Here is a 21,342-nt window from a genome sequence, read left to right as displayed (position 1 = left end):
TTGAGTAAGAAAACACAACTAAAACATCTAGACGAACAAACAGCAATTATTACTGGACAACCTCCATCCTCTCACAGAAAGCTGCAACAGTGACACACTGGCTTCACCAGCTATCAAAGAACATTTGTCATCTCTGAGTGAAAATCTCTATCTTTACACCATTTTGACAAAGCTGATAATAAACACACGTTTGTAGGTCACATTATGGATTCATGAGAAGTATATAAAAACGATAATTCGGTGTCCACTAAGTGGGCCAAATATATTAATGTCATCTCAAGTTCAAAATGCCCCCCCCCCCCCCCCCCCCAAAAAAAAAACCACAAAAAAACAACACCACAACCCAACAACAACAAACATTCAACAACAAAGAAACAACACATATTACACATGCAACAAACATGGAAATAAAACAGAAGTCATGCACACACACAAAAAAGGAATTAAATGAATGCTCACTGCATGCAAACTGTTATATTATGAGAAAAGCAATTCTTAATGAACTGCTGAAAGATCTTGCAAATTGTAAACTAACTGGAACATGATGTAAATTAGCTATTAAAAAAAACCAAAAAACAGGAGTTCACATGCTTTTTTTCCTAAAAGTGTTAAAAACAAAGAAAGCCGAAGATAAGACATGCAAAACTTTTCTTGTCCGTGTTATATGCTCATGCACTCACTGTACTATACCATTATCAGTTATTTGAGCTTTTTAGCCAAAATCACAAAGACAGACAAATAGAGAAACAGAAAACTATGGCGTTTGCATTGTACAAGACTTCTAGTGGCACAAAGTATAGTGTTTGACGACAGACGATCGACACATACTATCGTAATAAATCTACTAACAAAACACTTCTCATCGATAAGCATTATATAATTCTTTCACTAAAACAAATAAGTACAATATCAAACCTTTTTTTCTATCACTCCAATACTAAAAATTAAATTGTCTCGCTCTCCTGTGCAAAACTCCACAAAACAAACGTGAGCATGCACACACAACTGCAGCAAGCAAAGGAAAAGACATTGAGGAAAAGGGAATGAGTACACTGGGAGAAAGCACAGAGGAAGATCAGGTAGATGATAGAGAATCGGCGCAGGTCATTCTGCACCATCAGGAACATAGTGACAATGCTGGGGCCAGTCAATGTAATGCCTCTGAAACAATAACAGCCATTCACAAATGTGTAAATTAAAATAAAATAAAAATAAACACACTAGGGGGAAAGACAACATCATAGTTACAACTACAAGACACAATAACAAATCAAAACACATTAAGGCAAAGAGTAGGTGAGAATTAACCGATATTTAAACCAGTAAGCCACAGCAGAGGTGGTGCTACAGTGGACTCCCCCCCCCCCCTCTCCCCCCTTTTTTGTTAAGATCTGCCAACACTTTTGAGAAAACCAGGTCTTAAAAAGGAGGGAGCCTTAAAATGGAGGTAAATTTACAGAGGTTATAAACAGAAAATCTGAAAACCAAGGTCTCAAAAAGGGAGGTAATGACTTCGACTTGAAGTGTTTAAACGGGGGTTCCATTGTTTTTTGTTACATAGAAATTGGATGGAAATACTGAATAATCTGAGTGAGGATAACATCGGATAGCAAAGAAAAGCTGTAGCACCTGAATTCGAAACTGCTGCGCAAGAGAAATTATAAATTTTAATAATAAATTTTAATTTGATTATATACTTACCCAACTCACATAAATGCAATTTACTTCAGTCTAGTGCTAGGACGCTGAATCGTCACCTTGGTAACAAGGGGAGGTAACCCTAAAAAAAGAGCGACCTTGACCCTTTAATATAACGAAGTCTCGCGTGACTTCCTGACCTTGCCGCCATCTTTGAATCATACTCATACGATCGAAAGCGAACAGAAAAACCCCTCTTTTTTTTAGGAAACCACAAAACCCTCAAAAGCGGGGCAGGTGGGAGGGTATTCACTATGTGAGTTGGGTAAGTATATAATCAAATTAAAATTTATTATTAAAATTTATAATTAAATTACATTCTTATCCCAACTCACATAAATGCAGATTGCTAATAAAGGCGGTGGGCTGCTCAATCTATAAGCTAGGCAAAAAAATATACCCAGCTGCAACCATTGCTTGAAGAGCGTTAGAACCGTAACGCCGCGCGCTGCAAAAGCCACGCAGGTAAAGGATGATAGAGAGCTCCTACGATATCCAGTAGAAGAAGTCAAGGACCTCGGGATATCCTACTAATTTGAACACCAACGTAGATAAGAACCTGTCTACCCTTGTGATCAAAAACGATAAGAGTAGTTTTGCTTATGAACCTTTAAACCTCCTGTAAAGGACAGGAAGGAGCATAATGAGATAACTGATCAGATTCATAACAATGGATCGCCTATGGCAAGAATCTTAGAAAGAGGAAAACTATAAAAACCATCAGAGATGGTTGTCCTAGTTGTTGATGCCTGACAAAAAGTCTGGCCAGAAACAGAGTGAGGTAGAGAGCCTCTATTGAAACCTACATAACACTGTAAGCCAAAGAGTGTGTGAATCTCGCTACCTCTGCGCGCTGCAGCTAGGAGAAAAGGAAGAACGTTTCACGTAATGTTTATGAAGGCTAGCAGAATGCAGCGGTTCAAAACCTGTGGAGCATTAAAACTCCGAAACCAAAAGACCCAGACTTGTCTTGAAGTGGTCTTTTGTATTGAACCCTATCCAGTATATGGTCTCTCTGAGAAAAGAGACCTGTCATCTTATAATGCGAGCTAAACAAGTCACACTGACAAGATTAGGGAGAAGCATAGCCTAATTCACGTAAGGCACAGAAATAGGCCCATGTTCTAACAAACCGTCTGGACAGAGCTCAAAAGAGAATAGTCCAAGATACAAAATACACTCACCCCCCCCCTTTTCCTTCACCTTACTGCCTTATCTCAAAAGGCTAACAAGTGAGGAGGAAGGACCCGTTTGCGGGAGTGTGACAGAATGCCACTGATCCTTTCAAATAAAAGGATGAAGCTCTGATAGGAAAACAAGCCCAGAGAAGACAACCATTGTCCTCGATGGCTAAGGGAGTGGTGTCAGAGAGAGCAAAGTACCCATCTCCCTACACCGTGGCTTGAAATAAAGAGGGCGAACTTCTGTTAACCGGAAAAGAATGCCTCGCGGGAGCAAAGCGCCACTGAGTTCGAGTGTGAGTAAACAGCAGTACAATAGCTGAAGCCATAAGGCCACAGCTTGAAAGTTAGAAAGAATGCCTGAAAGGCCCATATTCAAAAACGGTCACCCGTCCCGGTAGCAACCGAGACCGATGACGCTTAACCTCGGTGGTCAGAACGAGACCGAATTGCGGCCTTTGCTGAAAAACGAAAAAGACTAAGCCGAGGCTACAAAGATGAGGGTAAACTTTCCCTATTGCAAAATCAGGAGTGAAACGTAAGGAGTATTGAAAAACCTGATTGCATGCTAGTACTATGATAGCCCAGCCCGCAATTGGGAAAAGCCGCGAGGGTATCAGTAACCCGATACGCTCTTAGACTAAGCTCCCATCCCGAGAGAGGGTGCGTGAGCGTCTTCAAATTTCAGTTTCCCGATGACCGTAACATTAGAGGCATTACATGAAGTCAGTTCAAAAAACCTTGAGAAAATAATCTCAAAGTAAGAGAACTGGCCTAGGGATAGAATACGGCTTCCGTATAAAACCAAGGTTTCCTTAACTGGAAAATCAAGTACTAGAAACCTAAAGTTGGGAAAAATCGCTGAGGGGAAGGTAAGCTGTACCCTCCCTCTGCCCTTTGAGCGAAATTGGCTCAGCCTAAATTGACGCTTAGAAAGCGTGCAGAAAGACCTGAGAAAGTACCCAAAGCTGAATCCCTGAAATGAAAAACCAAGATTCAACCTTCGGATAAACAGAGGGGAAGGCGCGGTAAAACCGGGCGCCTGTATGCCATACTGTGACACGTGTGACGTCACTTCGACGGCCTAGCCGAGAAGGCTAAAGAATCTAACAGGGCGAACAAATGCGTACCATTCTGCGATGTAGGAGAAAACTCCTAGCACATTGCAAATTTAAGAAAAATCCAGGGGCCGTCGCAGTGAAGGCTACAACGAGAGTGTAGCCTGTTAACTCGCGGGAGAAAGCCCTGCAAGGCGTAATGCCAAAGAAGAAACACTGACCTCAAGGAATGTGATTCTATTCATTGCTGGCAAAACATAAACAACAAGTCACCTTCTTTTGCGTGTGGGAGAAAAACCACCCCAATGCTCAAGACTTCTGTGCCAAACCTAAGTTTAGCCACATGATGATGATTAAGTTCTTTCCGTAACCTCTCAGAAAGAAAAGCTGAAACTAAGGAATTTCTGCGAGTCCTTTGTGCTGCGCAGCGAAAGTCGCCTCAAGAGGTAGGCTTAGCCGGAAAAGACCCGACTGAGAGGCTACGAACAGTAGCTCAGCGAGCCTAATAGAGATTTTGAGTCAGAATGTGAGCCAAAAATTTGGACATGTTCTGGCGATTTGTCGGAACCCAAAGCTTATGACTCTAAAGAGAAAGCGCGATTCCGTAAACCGTAAAAGCCGAGATTGTTTTAACAGCTTGCCTTGTTTTTCCGCCACTGAGGCGAAAAATTAGCGGCCTTAGCAGCTTCACCCGAGAAGGTGAAAAATAAGAGATATGCCGCACCATAGATGGGCGTACCTACCACAAAGCTGCCTAAGGCAGAGGGTCTAACCCTAAGTGTGTTTGCTTAGCTTTGTTACCTTGCCTAAATGAGGCAAAAGTGGCAAGCTGAAGCAGTTCACGGCTCCTCCCAGAAGATGGGGAGGAAAGCACCGTAGCATAAACGTGCGAACACTCCCCTGATGAGCCACAAAAACAAAGAGCGGAGTAGATCCGCCTCTTACTTGTAACCTGAGCCAAGCGATGGCTGACCAGACAAGCAAACCTCTGAAAAGGAAAAGATTAAAGTGACTCAAAAGTGACTCTAAATCTTAAATCCTAGAGGGAAAGGAGAACCTGCCGCGTGCACGGAATGTGCAAATAAAAGCGCTGGGAGGCTCCGCTGCTCAGTAGACTTTAGTCAAAGCGGCTAGAAGCGTCATAACTTCCATCTCCCGTGCGTCACGACAAAACTCGAAGTTGACAAGCGCAGAGAAGATAAACACGAGAAAAAAACTTTGCAAAGTTTTCGAACTCGAAAAGATCAGGTGCTTATTCCCTCAGAGCAAGAGAGAGGACTCAGTATAACGTACTGTTCTACTGTAGCCGTCTTCTCTAACAGACAAGCGACGTCTTTCTCTACCACATCGCCATCAAACTTGAATGAGTCCAATGACAACGCGATAGATCTCGACAGAGATCTCTGCAAGGACTCAGAGAGAGACAATAACTCAAGCAAGCGTAAGCCAGTCTCCTCCAAAGACAAAAGAGAATTCTCCGTAAACGGGAATACTCTGTCTCTGCTGTATCCATCTTGCCGACTGCAAGTTCCGGTGTGACCGGAACGAGGCAAGGCAAACAAGTCAATCAACCTGACTGAGTTATGCGGCAGTGTAAACTTCTTAGCCAAACCAGCAGGCAAAGCTGAGGCTAAACACGAAGAAGCAAGGTAAGGCTGCGCTGAAACAGGAGCCAGACCAAGAGCTGTTAACAGCAGTACAGCGTGAAACGCACCGCCATGCTGAACAGTAGCTAGTAGCTTAGAAAGCTCAAACGCTACCAACGGGGATTCCCGAAAACGGAACTGCTGCTTCTCAGAACAGAAACGGAAATCCCCGAAAGCGGAAGGAGGTTGTGCAAACAAACCAACAGATGTTGCAACACCCTCCTCGAAATACCGCGAAGCCACTTCCGCTGCCAAAGCCATTGCTTGCGGAAGTTTAAGCGGCATCCGGAAGTCAGAATCTTCATCTTCCTGAACGGAAGCACCGAAATCCGACTCAAAGTCCCGCACATCCGTGCAACCAGGCAAAACACTTCTGCCCTGACTATAGTCAGGCGAAGCGTTGCCCGGAAGAGACGACACGCGAGGGATGCGATACCCACGCAGTGTGTCCCTAGGGACTGCTTCCGCCCTGGCGGACGGAAGCGGGGAATGCTGCTACGCCGCACCTACCGAACGCAATGCGGTGGTGACAACGAACGCAGTGTGTCCCTAGGGACTGCTTCCGCCCTGGCGGACGGAAGCGGGGAATGCTGCGACGCCGCACCTACCGATCGCCATGCGGTGGTGACAACGAACGCAAGTCCCCTGTTCGGTGAGACCGAACACGTATCTGGGCTCACCCCCTGTGCTATCCGCTCGAGCTTACGGAGCGGCATCACACTGGGATGGCTTTCACTCACGGCGCGGCGTACCGGCGTGGCTACTTGCTCCAGTATACGATCTTCGCTTTGGCCGGAGAACCCGGCTACTAACGAAGAATAAATACCTTGATCGTTAACAGGCCGACCACCAGAGGAGGCCTGAGAACGCAGAAGAGAAAAACCGTCGCTGCCATCAAAAGACGCATGCACGTCAGCGGACGTGACTGTGGCCAAAGGAGGAACACGCCCCCTGCCCAGGGAACGGGAATCGCCAACACCAGGAGGAAAAGACAGCAGTACTGCCTTGGTCGACGAAAATACTGCTGAAAGTGCTGAAATCTGGGCGCTCAGAGAGCGCAAAAAGGCACAAACATCTAGCTAAATCACCAACAGAGCTAGAACCTGAAGCAACTGTAATTGATTCTAAAACAATTTTGGCATGGGTAAAAACAGGCATGTCAACAGTAGCTCATTGAGCGCAAAAACACAGAAACATCTTGCTTATCACTAACAGAGCTAGAACCTGAAGCGACTGTAATTGATTCCGAAGGCAATTTGGCATGGAAAATTCAGGCATGTCAATAATAAAATCGAAAGAAGATTTGACAAGAGATCTGAGACGATAATCACAGCAAGACTCGCACAGGCTTTCGATTTACGGGGAGGCTTATTTGACAGGAGAAGGCTCCGCCACTGGCTTAGAGTTTCCTTTTACCACTAACCGACATGGTGGGTGAAAAGTGTAAACAACAGCTAAGCGCTGGCAAAACCTAAGTCAAACTATCAATGAAAATATCAAAATAGCTCACCCCAAACACACGTAGAGAGCAGAGGAACGTGCACGAGTACCAAGGTGTGGGTCTGACACAAGCAGCATCAGACAAAAACGGCTGAAAAGCTGGAGCGAAAACGAACACGTCCGTGTCCACTGAGCGCTGAAGAGAGTATGAGTATGATTCAAAGATGGCGGCAAGGTCAGGAAGTCACGCGAGACTTCGTTATATTAAAGGGTCAAGGTCGCTCTTTTTTTAGGGTTACCTCCCCTTGTTACCAAGGTGACGATTCAGCGTCCTAGCACTAGACTGAAGTAAATTGCATTGATGTGAGTTGGGATAAGAATGTAATTTAATTCACAGACGAAGAAGCGCAGGTAGACAAACATTGCCACTCTATGAAAATAAACAATAGAGTGTAAAGGGTGCTTGTTGGATACATTAAAAAAACAAACCACACATATAAAAAAATGACACAGGTAAGCCTACAAACAGCAATAAAAGCACATAAAATATCTAAAAAAAAATCAACAAAAGCAAGAGAAGAAACACGGAGACAAAGAAAGAAAGAATCAAATATAAAACAAACACGAAGAATACCAAGAAGCAAAATCTCTAAAAGCAATTATGAAGGATTGTGAAGCAAAAACACAACATGATATATTTATGGGCAACGGTTTGAAGAAGGCAGCATTATAGGAGAAAAAGGGTCCAACACAAATAGCAATCCAACGTAATTGGAAAAAAATACCAAGGAAACATGCTTACCGAGCAAAGAAGAGCAGGAAGAACCAGGAGCCTGGAGCCGCAATGATGAGCAGGATGTCCTCCACGTTTGGCATTTTTAACACTCGGAACGGTATGCACGCCAACACCGAAATACACGACAGCAGGTATACAGCTTGGTCCGGTGCGTGTGACTGTAAAAATTGCAGCACATTCTTTTTAAACAATAAAAAAAAATTGACATTGATACATCCTAGAGCATATTACTTGTTAACATAATAACACTTCCCGCAAAAAATGATAATGTTTACAGGCACGCATTTGGTGTTTTTTTTTTAAACCTTAATTTTTAACCTCTTCGCTGCCACTAAATATGTGTACATGAAGCATTACCTGTATTTACCTGTACTGACATCTTACAGTGTGCCCTTGATGTTTAAATGATTACACCACACACAAATTGTTTGTTTGTTGTTGTTGTTCTTCTTCTTTTGTTGTTTATTGAAAGGTTTGTTGCCAGTAAAGCAGTTTACACACGACATCAGCTGACGTCCTACAGACAGCGAAAGGTTAAATTAATACACACACTTGTAGCTCCATCTGTACTTTTTTAAATAGTTTTTAAAGAGATTCAGAGGTCTAAAATTGTAAAAATTCTGGCTCTGCCGTTTTAACAAGCACCTCCTCACCGGGGTAGCACAGTTGGTAGTCCAGCACTTGACCTGTGATACTAAGGTCACAGGTTAGAATCCTGGCAGGGACGGACACGGGTCAACTTTATGTGCAGACTCAGAGACGGTATCCATGTTCCACCCCCCTGTCACCACAGTGACACGTAAAAGACCTCGGTCATTCTACCATAAGTGCAGGTGGCTGAATACATCTAAGCACGCACACACCTGGGTAGCGCGACTCTTGTTGCTGCTAGCTTTCCACTGAGAGGAAGCGACCCGAATTTCCCAGAATTGGGATAATAAGAGTAAATGAAATGAAATGAAACACTGATTCTTCCACTTACACAGTTCTTGAGGAAAGACGAGAGTCCCTGTATGGCCAGCTCAATGCCCTCCAGCACAACAGTCAACAGACAGCTCACGCACACCACTACTTCAGCAAAGTAACGCAGCTGCACAGAGAAAACGCAACAGTGGAGTTAACATAATATATATATACAAATTTTAAATAAGGCCAAAATAAATAAAATTGTTATTCCTGATGCCAATTAACCCCTTCACTGCCTAGCTCGTACTAAGTACGTGGTCATTTTCGGTTTGTGACATTTACATCAGCGAAATTTCTGAAAACTAAATGGGAGGTAATATTGAAAACTGGTCCAACTACTTGTAGGGTTACTAAGCATAGTTCTTTCCCTTTATCCGTTCGGATAAGTTAGTACCACGTAGCGAAAACTTTCTGAGAAGTGTCGAACCGATCTGTAGTATTCAAAATGGCGGCCGAAAGTCGGACCTCAACTTGTAGACCTGTTTTCAAGCGATACAGTGTTCTGGAAGCTCTACAAGAAGTGATTTATGGATTACCACACAGAAGAATACTTTTATGGGCTGTAATGTGAGTACCTGATGTTTGACACCAGTTTAGCAGTGTTTTGTGTGGTTTTATGTGCTGCAATGTGTGTGTGTAAGTCCGAAAACTGTCATTTTTTGACAAAAATGGTCATTATATCAATTTATACTATAACAATCACAAACAAAGTCCAATGATCATGTTATCACATAATAGCCAAGGGTATAAGCAAAACACATGCCAAAGATCTAAAAGATATCTTAATAAATGATCGAGCAGTGAACAGATTAGTGAACCTATACTGAAGAAAGCAACATTTTGCCCTGGCGCACAGCAATACCAAAATGCTGTTATACTGTGGCAGTGAAGGGGTTAAGGCCCGAAAAAAATAGGGTCAGAATTAAGGTTGATAACTTTTTTATTTTTTTTATTATTTTTTTTATTTACACAAGCATCTGGCATTCTTTATTGGCAGGAAATTCTTGTAAAGTCTGCAAAATAGGGTCAGTCTGAGAATAGGAAACATTGAACATTTATTTCTTGGTAGCAGAATGATTAGCTCGACAAATACTACATGAACCACCTCAGTCTCACTGTGATACAGGTTTCAGCATGACAGAATTCCGCTACTCCTACTTCTACTGACATCATTTTGCAACCAACTCTGTCTCATCAGCATCCAGAGTTATAAACGGCAGCAGCGTCTAGACTGCTGTAACAATATTAAGGTATTGTGAGTTTATAGTATATTCAGGACAATAATTATGTACCGAACTCCTTTATCGTCATCATCAAAAAAAATAGTTGTATTGACTTTCCCCCTGCTACAGGGAAGGCTGAAGAGACTGATATATAAAATCAATACCTTTTTAACAGCTGAGGGGAAGATGAAGAGAACCAGACAGGGAAAGGGGTGCGGGAGGTAGGGGGGGGGGGGTGATTTTGCACTCACAGCATCTTTATAGCCATTGTAACTCAGCAGTTTGTCTCCTGTTGGTCTCGTGTAGATGGCCACACTCAGCAATATCAAGTGAACAAACGCAATGATCAGTCGCTCTATGAATCGTCTCTGCAATAAAAATCATCACCATTCAATTGACACACAGAACAACGCAAAAACCAACAGGTCTGGTAGAAATCAAATATAACTGGCAAAGGATACAGTATTCAATGTTTGAAAAAGTTACATGTAATTAGTCCTTGACTATGAATGGTTGAATTAATCTGGTTCGCGTTTTTGTAAATGTACATTTTATGCACATGCACTCATCCACTGTAACTGCTTCAACAACAACAATAACTTCCTTCTTCCACAAGGAGCCTGTGGCATATTACACAAAATAAACATGAAAAACACACACATTTATTCCTCCTCTTCTTGAGCTTAACAACAATTTTCCTGTTTACTCGCAACCAAACATGGCTCAACGGATTGCATGAAAGATGGTTGAAAGGGAGAAAGATAGGCGCAACACAAACACGATCCGAGATCTCACTTTTATGTCTGCATATATGCACAGTGACCGAATGAGAAAGTTGGGCCCAGGGGAAAGTTCAGATCACTACACCGTGACTAGCTAAATGAGAAAGTTGGGCCCATGAGAAAGTTCAGATCACTACACTGAGACTCAAGCCTGTTCTCACCTTGGCAAAAGTTTTCCACTTGTCGTCCAGCAGTTGTCGTATGACTCCTCCCCCCAGCATGTCCAGATGTTCGTCCGTCTCCCCGTTTACGATGATCATCAGCGCCGAGTACCGATCTGCCAGCATTACAAGGTCATTCAGTACCCGCTTCTAAGCCCCCCGTTTTAAGACCCCCCCCCCTCCCCCTTTAAAGACCTTATCTTTTTATGTTCTGTTGGGGACGTAGCTCAGTCGGTAGCGCGCTGGATTTGTATCCAGTTGGCCGCTGTCAGCGTGAGTTCGTCCCCACGTTCGGCGAGAGATTTAGTTCTCAGAGTCAACTTTGTGTGCAGACTCTCCTCGGTGTCTAAACACCCCCATGTGTACACCAAGACCAAGTGCGCAACGAAAAAGATACTGTAATCCATGTCAGAGTTTGGTGGGTTATAGAAACACAAAAATACCCAGCATGCCTCCTCCGAAAACGGCGTATGGCTGCCTAAATCTACTGGCCGTATAAAATTTCATCTCACACGGCATCACTGCAGAGCGCCTAGAACTGTACCCACGGAATATGCGCGATATAAGCGTCATTGATTGATTGATTGATTAAATGGTGGGGTAAAAAACGGTCATACACATAAAATTCCCCTCGTGCAAAAAACACGAGTGTACGTGGGAGTTTCAGCCCACGAACGCAGAAGAAGAAGAAGAAGATGTTCTGTTTATAATGTTTGTAAGTTGAACTCTAATCTAAAAGTCCCTCCTAGGACACCCTTTTCTAATTTTTTTATATATTTTTTTAATTTTAGGTCATATACAGGATTAATTTTAAACAACAAGTGGGGGAGGGGGTGGATGATAACATTATTCAGTACCAACCTGACCCAACAAGACACCAAAACTATGCTTTGTAAGTAAGTGTATATAAAACGACCCGCCGTTACACTATACAATGACCGATACAATATGTAACATTCCTGTGGATTTTGGTCCACTCTACTTTGGTAGGACTTTGAGCGGCTGTACAAAATAACACTCAACATGCCCAAAAAATCTTGCTTTCAAATCAATGACAAATTATTAATCTAACATAATGTCACGCTCATAAGATAATTGCCTATGTCATTTTTTGGTGTTTTGAGAAAATCGCAAAAAACCTTCTCTGGTTTCTGAATAATCTGCCCATCTCATTTTAGTTAAAAGTTGCAAACTGCCTATCTGGAGTACTGACAGCTGGATAAATGTGAGATAAAGAGCTGGCAGCAATATTTTCAATCAGTATAACTGCATAACAACCCACAGTTGCATTCCTCACATTCTCAAAACAAGTCTTCCTGTATCATAAAGAATAGTGCCACAGTCAAGAAACGAGATCTGCAGTTTTGCTTATGTTACCGTGGCAATGGTTTCCGATAGGTCCGAGAGTTTGTACTCTCTAACACATGACAGATACCCTTCCAGTTGCTTCCCCTGTAGTTTCACTACAAAAATGCCTAACACTGAGATAGGTATTATTCTTATGAGCGTGACGATAAGATCTCTAGAATTCTTTCACAAATTTATCACCAGATTTTAGGTTTTTCAGTGAATAGTTCACTGGCCGATTATCAACAAACCAAATGTCCTAGTCCACTCTCAGAGCAGTTTCTTTGGCACTTACTTGAATCTCCAGTTGGTCCAATGGAGTCTATGGAAGCCAACGGATAAGCTGAACAAGTTACGTTGCTAAACCGCCAAAATTCCTGAAAAGCACAAAAAGGACATTTTCAGTGAAACAAACAAAAACTTGGCAGGAGTTTTCATTTCCAGAAATAAAGTTAATAATCATGCATCTCTAATCACAATTTAACATAAAAAAAACACACACAAAAACATGACGACCTTAGTCTGCAATTAAATAACTAAATGAACATGCAATGCAACGCTCAGGAAAAGTCATTAAACTTACTATACTGCCAAGGTCGAGCATGTCCTTGAAAATGTGAGCACGGCCCAACTTGCTTGCCAAGGTCAGCGGGGTCAAGCTTTGCTTGTTCAAGATGTCTGTTCTTGACTGACGCACATGATGACGCACAGCATGTCTGAACATTTCCTGAAACAAGAGTTTACCATCATTATGTGTAGCGATGATCTGTGATTGTTAGTTGATAACGATCGATTTATTTGAATTGTGTATTGTGTACGAGATTGTGTTTCCATTCATTTAAAGTTTTTTGTTTGAGTTTTTTTAAATATGTATAGTTGCTGTTATTAAGATTGTTATATTTAAGATTGATTGTGAAAATACTACTGCGACATGGTGTCCCACAAGGAGGAGTCCTCTCTCCTACACTCTTCTTGGTCTTCATCAATGACCTTGTACAAATTCTTCCCAAAGGTATCCACGCTGCATTATATGCTGATGATTTGGTGATGTGGTGCAAGGAGGAATACGCCACAACTGCCACCTACAGGATGCAACTGGCTGCTGACCGGCTGGCGGCATGGGCAGATGAATGGTGTGTTGCCATCAACAAGGAAAAGTCCTCCACAACACTCTTCACCCTATCCTCAAAACAAAAGACTGGAACCATCAAGCTTGGTGACACACCCTTGAGAAGTGATGACGAGGCAACATATCTTGGTGTCACTTTTGACAAGAAACAGACCTGGAAACCCCACATCCACAATGCTGAAGCAAAGGCCAGGCGCAAGCTTGCCATCATGCGGAAGCTAGCCGGAACCAGCTGGGGAGCAAACGAAGAGATACTCAAGCGAGTCTACCAGGGAGCAGTCAGGCCCCATCTTGAGTATGGCTCCACAGCTTGGTCTACAGCAGCAAAGACCCACCAGCAGACACTGGACACAGGGTCCAAAACCAAGCCCTCAGGATCATTACTGGATCGATGAGATCCACACCAATAAAGACCATGGAAGAAGTTGCTGCCATTCAACCCCTCAGTCAGAGGAGAGACGCCAAGGTCATGGTTCAGACAGAGAAATTCAAGTGCCTGCCTGCGCATCCGATGAAGAAGAGGATGGATAACCTGACAAAGAACCGCCTCAAGCGCAGCAGCTTCTTACATGAAAGCAAGAGACTTGCCAGAGAGCACCAAGCCTCTGTACCTCCATCAGCACTACCAATCAGTTTCTCAGATCTGCCGCAGCCATGGAATGAAGACTACAAGAATCTTCAGATCTCCACCACAGTCCCCTACGTTACCTCAAGAGATTCCCAGAACGACACTGCCAGGCGCACCCTAACACTCGCCATGATTGCTGAACGGTACCCTGAAGACGCCTGGATTCACGCATATACAGACGGTTCAGCAACAAACGCCGTGGCCAATGGAGGAGCAGGTGTACTTGTCAGATCTCCTGAGGGGCACACTTCTACAGCAGGGATACCAACAGGAAAGTACTGCTCAAACTATGCAGCAGAAGTTCAGGCCATCATGCAAGCAGCCTCCATGATTCATGACTCGGAAAGCGAATGCCCCCAAGTTGTTTTCCTCTCTGATGCACTGTCTGCCTTGGAAGCCCTTGCAGGAAACAAACTTCCTCGTCTGATGGAGAAACTCCAGGAGCTTGCCAAGACTCGACGAGTAGTCCTGCAATGGGTTCCAGCACACTGCGGAATTCCAGGCAATGAAACAGCTGATGAGCTCGCCAAACTCGGAGCCAGGGAGGAACAACCAGACAACCCGGTCAGCTTCGCTGAAAAGAAAACCCTCGTGAAGGCAGCAATGCGACCACAATCCACGAGAGACGCATATCATCTCCTAGAACGATGGCAGCAAGTAGTGATCATGCGACTACGAACTGGTCACTGTCGCCTCAACGCCCACATGTTCAGGAAGCTGAAGCTGACCCCATCACCAACCTGTCCCTGTGGTCTGGAAGACCAGACTCCAGAACATGTCTTAATGACATGCCCCCAACTCAAACCAATCAGAGACAAAGTGTGGCCAGCATCAGTCCCTCTCCGCACCAAACTCTATGGGAGCAGACAAGACCTGGAAGCCAGGACGTCATTCGTCTCGCAGACTAAACTGATGGTGTGACGGCGAACGCAAGAAGAAGAATCCTCCGAAAACGGCGTATGGCTGCCTAAATGGCGGGGTAAAAAACGGTCATACACGTAAAATTCCACTCGTGCAAAAAACACGAGTGTACGTGGGAGTTTCAGCCCACGAACGCAGAAGAAGAAGAAGAATTTATTAAGAAGAAGAAGAAGAAGAAGAAGAAGAAGGAGAAGAGAAGAAGATTGATTGTTAGGCAGTTATGTGTTTTGTTGCTGTTATTAAGATTATTATATTTAAGATTGATTGTAAGGTGCTTAGAACTATTTTAAGATTTGCGCCTTATAAATAGCCTTATTATTATTATTATTATTATTATTATTATTATTCTAGGCCCAAAAGCTCAAAGTTGAGCTATAGAAAATTCTTTTTTGTATGCAAAGCACCGGAAAGAGTCAAATCTTTGGGTTTGTCAATCTAGACAAAAGGAGACGTTGGACCAAGAAGTGTTCAACTCCGTTGAAGCAAGCTTTGTTTAAGGGTAGATAATTGTATACATCCATTCCTTTCTCTCCCCCCCCCTCCTTCCACCCCCATCTTGATGCCCTTTCTTCAAAGAAAAAGAAAAGTACTGGCTTGCTGAGAGGGCACAGTTAACCTGTACTGCATTAATCCTACAAGTAAAATTTGCAATCAAAGAACAAAAAATCTAATGACAAAACATTTACAATAAAAAAAATTATATACATGTATATCATTAAATTTTAAACAAAACCCGTTCCAATTTTCCCTTTCAAAACAGCCAAAATGTGCAGGCACTACCACCCCCACCCCCCACCCCAACACACACACAAAAAGGAGAACATTTCGAAGAAGTGATTTAAAAAAGAACAAAAGGTAATGGCAAAGCAAACAGAAAAAAAGTGTGCAAAACAGATTCTGCTTCTTACCGACTGCTCGTGAATGACCACCATATGGAGGATAGTGTTGCCGAACGAGTCCTGAGCATTAGGGTCTGCGCCATGGTCTATCAGGTAGTCGTAGATCCCTATGCTGCCTCGGCACGCAGCGAACGCCAGTGGATATTCACCATAGTAACAGTAACCTGGGATAATGAATAAAGAAGAGTTTATAACTGTTGCTTTGTGGAATTATATTTTGCTATCTCACAGTCCATGAAATTAATATGTTCTGGCTGAGTCACCGAGATATACATGTATGCGTGCTATCACACATCACAAATGTGAGGTGGTTTTTTTTTTAATGCAACATTTACACTAATGATGGAGACAAAGAATGCACGTTTTCACAGACACAGACCAAGACAGACAGAGAAACACATGAACACACACACATACACGCACACACACAAACACAATCTCTCTTTCTCACTAACCGGAGTAATCTGTTTCTTTGGCAGGTGGTTTTTTTTTCTGGTCTTCTGGCAGGAAGAAACGTCCAGTGGCCCTTTGATGAATAGCGGCACCGTTCTTCACCAGTATCTGCACCGCATCTAAGTCATCCAGAATCACCGCTATGTGCAGAGAGCTCTCTCCTGTTACAAAAAAATTAAAAGATTTTATATTTATTGTTCCCCATTATGACATGCAGTTTCCTCTGGATTTGACATCTGGCCCATTAAAATGGTACAGTAAAACCTGTCTCTAACGGACACCCTTGGGGAATGGTAATAGTGTCCCTATTAGACAGGTGTCCCTTCTTCACAGGTGGAGGGGCCGGGGCAATATTTTACAAAGAGCACGTAAAATGAACAAGACACTTTTTGTCAGTCCTGTAGTATGTATTTATTGGATTGAACATGAGACTCACTGAAAATGTGAGTAAACAAATGATACATGTAGCAAACAACAACAACATCCCCCCACCCCCCCACCTACCCCGTTCCCTACACACACTGTGCATTCAAACTTACGCAAGTCGGACGTCACAAAGCTAAAAATAGCTGACTCTTCATCAGTCATTCAACGGGAAATTCCGCAGTGTGTCTCGACCAAATTGGGTCAGCTCTTGTTTCATTCAGTTTTTCTAGTCTCAGCATAAATGCATGGAACAGAAATTTAGCTGTGTTAACTATTGTTTCCTTCGAACGATTGCTTACAAAGAGAAAGAGAGATTGAGAGAAAGATTAGTAGGAGGGGGGAAGGGGGGAGTGGTAAATGATAAATGGTTGCCATACGGCCACTCCCATACCGCGTTGTTCAGGTCTTCATATTGCGTTTTCCGACGTTTCACAGTTTTTTGGTCGATTCGCGCACCTGACTCCCACTCCTTCATCACGTCTTCTTTTTCCGATTTGATCCTCGCGATCTGTGTTTTACCACATCCCATCTCCTTCGCCACATCTCGGCATGATTGGCCGCTATCTAGTTTTTTCAAGGCAGCGACACCCTGCTCTAAAGTCAACGCTTTTCTTTTTCCTGCTGGAGATTCCATTTTCAAACACAGTAGTCTACTGTTGCTTTTGGTTGTGACTGTATCCACAATGCGGAAAAGCGAAAGTGAGCGAAGCGAAAGTGAGTGAGCGAAAGTGGGTCTTCATCTAAACAAGCCACTGATTGGTCAGAAAAGGGACAGGACAACCAATCAACAACCATTTGTGCTACGGCTACGGCTGCCGAGCACTGACTGCATAACAGTCGAGTTTTCGAAGTTGCGTTTTTATGTACGTTGTGTCCGTTTGTGACAGTGTTTACACTTCCTACGGTCCGAAAAATCGTGTCCGCGTCCGTAAGTGGCAGGTGTCCGCCCGTTAAAGGTTAGTTATTGTTGAAATCGTGTTCGTGCCATGATAAACTGTCCGTATGTAGCAGGTGGCCGTTACAACAAGGGTCCGCTAGACTCAGGTTTTACTGTATACGCAATTTTTAGAATTTTAGCATCTGAAAATAAAAACACTGTGAACATTGTTTCAACACAATCTTTTCTTTACACATGACACGTGTATATATACAGAATACTCAACAATGTTAGCTTGATATGATGCGCTTTCCTTTCTATGCGCATTGTAGCCACTATTTGCTGCTGATGGCCTATAGTATTTTATCGTTGCACGCATGTTTTCCGAAACTCATGATACCTCAAGCAAAATACAAATTGCCCTCAAGCTAATATAATGTATCAGCAATCACTACAGGCTGCACCAGTGATCATTACCGCAAAAAAACATGAGGTCAAATGTGAAGCATGATTTTGAGAAAAAAAGGTCATATCAAGCAACACTGCATAAATCATGCATTTGCTGCTTTCACTTGACTTCACTCAGGTCAGTGGCGCGCTCTTTCACAGCATATATAAAAATCCTCACAGAGTCCCTCCCCCCCACCCCACGAAAGCATCTATTGCGGGAGAGGGGGGGGGGGGAGAGCTTAATAGCCAGTAGCGTGGCCGGCTTTCAAACCAGTTAAACTTAAAGCCACTATCGGCATACGTTCAACCGCCGTTTCTGTCCTTGCCCGCCCGCTATCCAAGGACAGTAATATATACCAAATACCAAATTGAAGAATTGAGGAAATCCTAAAATACTCAGTGAAGCTATTCCATACAGCCTGGGGCTAGCTGTCATCAGTCAGGCTGCTGAATAGAATGTCAGTCTGTACAAAGCAGCTGATGCATTTCTGTGTATCAACCTTTTCCTGTACAGTTTCTTCAAGAGATCAATAAGAAATAACACTAGGCCATGTCTGAAAGTGCAGTGCAATACACTCATGCACCCACTAATAAGGACTTTTCTTTAGCCATACACAAGGTCAGAATTAGGGGTCTATCATGTCGACCAAATGTGGGTGTACTCCCTGTAGGTTGATTTCCTGTAGGTGTTTTCCCTGTGTATATTAGGGAATACTCCCGTGTGGATCTTCTGTAGCGATTCGCCGATCTCTGAAAGTCACGTGATCGGCTTAGCAACTTCGGTAGAATTTGACGTTTTTCTATCTTTTTGGGGTATTTCTTTGAAATTCGATTCCGTTTGCAATTTTTATTAAAAACAAGAAGGGCAAAGCCCACACGACTCACATGCTGAACAGACCTTGATCTTTCTTTCAGAATAATTTTACAATAAAACTGAGAAAAACAATATTTTTCAATAGTTCAAGGTCAAGGTCACTTCAAAATATATACATTTCAACTTTGAAGGACCCTGTGACCTTGACCTTGAAGTGAGGTCAAGTTGCCAAACATGTTTCTGAAGATCTTGTAACCATACACCATCAGGCCACAATTGGTGTTGATAGACTTAATAGTGTCCAAGAAATATACAATGTTAAAGGTTTCGCAGACGGACGGGGGGGACGACGCCCGGACGCCCGGAAGGACAGGCGGACGATGTCGGTGAGTATATAGACTCACTTTTGTAAGTATAATGTATTTCCCTCACACATATGTAGATTTGGAAGAGTTACCTTCCATAGTTCAAGGTCAAGGTCACTTCAAACTATGTATACAATCCAACTTTAAAGGACCCTTGCGACCTTGACCTTGAAGCAAGGTCAACCAAACTGGTGTCCAAAGATAGGGCTTACATTGCCCTGTATAGCATACATAGCTAAGGTTGCCATTCTCGATAACTTCAGAAAAAAATGCGAAAATGTGAAAAATGGTCGTTTTTAAGACAACAATTACGTCCACTGTGACCTTGAACTTGAAGTGAGGTCAAGTTGCCGCACATGTTTTTTGAGATCTTGTAACCATACACCATCAGGCCACATCAGGTGTTGATAGACTTAATTAATAGTGTCCAAGAAATATCCAACGTTAAAGTTTTCCGGACGGACGGACGGACGACTCGGGTGAGTACATAGACTCACTTTTGCTTCGCATGTGAGTCAAAAAGGTGAAATTGATAACTATATGAAAGAAAATGCAGCTTAAATAAAAAGGGGAATATTAGTAAAGCTAGGGTAATTCAAATTGGTTTGGGGCAGTCACACGCTTGGCGTGAGATTGAGTGGTATCGTCCTTTTGTATACAGATAAAACGCCTACAGGAAATCCACCTACAGGGATTACACCCACTTGTGGTAGACATCTAGACCCCTTCAGCTACGAGAGGCAACACCCGTCAATACGGCCCAGGGGTAAGAGTTGAGGAAACAACTTCATAAGTTGCAAGATCTAGTCCCCAAAACTGTATAGGTACATTGCTCTGCTGGCATCAAAATAAGCATCAGTTCTTGTCAATAACTAGTTATTATGTTCTCCATGTGAATAACCCTTTAAGAAACAGAATCCGCAGGCCTGAAAGTGGTGAGTATTTTACTCGCCATGGCAAGCAGAAACATGTAACTGGCGAGTAGAAATGTTCATCTACTCACCAAATGCGAGCAAAGTTGCTGAAACAAATTGTTGGTTTGGCTAGTAAAGTTTGCTCTCTGGCTAGTACATTTTCAGAATCACTAGCCAAAGGCGAGTACACCATTTGTTGGACTTTCAGGGCTGATCCGCCAGTTCATGCCAATTTGTTAATGTTCATTCTAATTTCAGTTGTGGATATATATATATAACTGGTACAGAATGATCACGCCATGACTGTCAATATCAGAGAACATTGGAGTATAATTCTGTTTCTTTGTTTTCCAACAAAACCTCTGAATGCATGCTTAGTATTTCTCACCATTTCATAACATATGCTGCTTCGATCGATCCCTCCTGCCAAAGTGCAGTCCAACTGAGGGAATAACAATGAATTGCTCTACATTGAAACGGGACCAATTAAGCTTTAACTCAATAAAACATATATATCCTTTTGCTTTTCTCTTTCACACACTTTCCTTAATTACTGCCTCAGTTGTAAACAAACACGATTCCTTCCAAGTGCAAGCACACAATCTATGAATTAGGTTCAATGCATTGCGCGCTATGTGAAGATCGAAAGGATGACTATTGTGTTACAAAAAGACTTCGACCATATATACAATTTTCTTTGAGAAACAGAGAATTTTACCATGAGTCCTGTACCGGGCCACCCAGATATTCTTTGTATAAGCCCAGGGAAGAAGTTACAACATTCAAAAAGTATTTTTGTTTGTTTTTTCTCAAATATACTGTACAGTGGAACCTCCCTTTTAAAACCTCCACAGAGCTTATAAACAGTAAGTCTGAGAAAAAAAGGTCTGAAATGGGAGGGAGTCTTAAATTGGGTGGTCTTAAAATGGGGGTTCCGCTGTACTTCTGACAGAGTATTTAGTCTGGCTTGTGAAAAATCTAAAAAAAAAAAGAAAAAAGTTTAATAATAATATACTGTATGTTTTGCAACAAGTAGTGTATTTGATCCCCAATGCTGGTGAACCACTGATTGATTACTACAACACGCAAACAGCAGCAATTTTTGTAATCGGCAAACACTGAATTGTTGCTCAAATTAAGATCAATAAAAGGGCAAATTTAAGCTTCT

The 21,342-nt window shown here is 42.7% G+C and overlaps 1 protein-coding gene across 1 annotated transcript in view; it reads right to left on the bottom strand.

Moving 5' to 3' along the window:
* Positions 1-21,342, bottom strand: part of LOC138964911 (transient receptor potential cation channel subfamily V member 6-like) — a 40,878-nt gene that overhangs the window by 11,111 nt on the left and 8,425 nt on the right. The window contains exons 4-11 of the mRNA XM_070336986.1: positions 16,331-16,489; positions 15,885-16,039; positions 12,882-13,025; positions 12,594-12,675; positions 10,952-11,067; positions 10,260-10,376; positions 8,802-8,909; positions 7,826-7,977 (exon numbers count right to left, since the gene is read on the bottom strand). Coding sequence (XP_070193087.1) covers positions 7,826-7,977; positions 8,802-8,909; positions 10,260-10,376; positions 10,952-11,067; positions 12,594-12,675; positions 12,882-13,025; positions 15,885-16,039; positions 16,331-16,489 — 1,033 coding nt within the window. The remainder of the gene's footprint in view (positions 1-7,825; positions 7,978-8,801; positions 8,910-10,259; positions 10,377-10,951; positions 11,068-12,593; positions 12,676-12,881; positions 13,026-15,884; positions 16,040-16,330; positions 16,490-21,342) is intronic.

This window comes from Littorina saxatilis, linkage group LG4, assembly GCF_037325665.1.
Source record: "Littorina saxatilis isolate snail1 linkage group LG4, US_GU_Lsax_2.0, whole genome shotgun sequence".
Taxonomy (NCBI): Eukaryota; Metazoa; Mollusca; class Gastropoda; order Littorinimorpha; family Littorinidae; genus Littorina; species Littorina saxatilis.
Note: the sequence above shows the minus strand (reverse complement) of the source record. Positions and strands in the feature narration are given on the sequence as shown.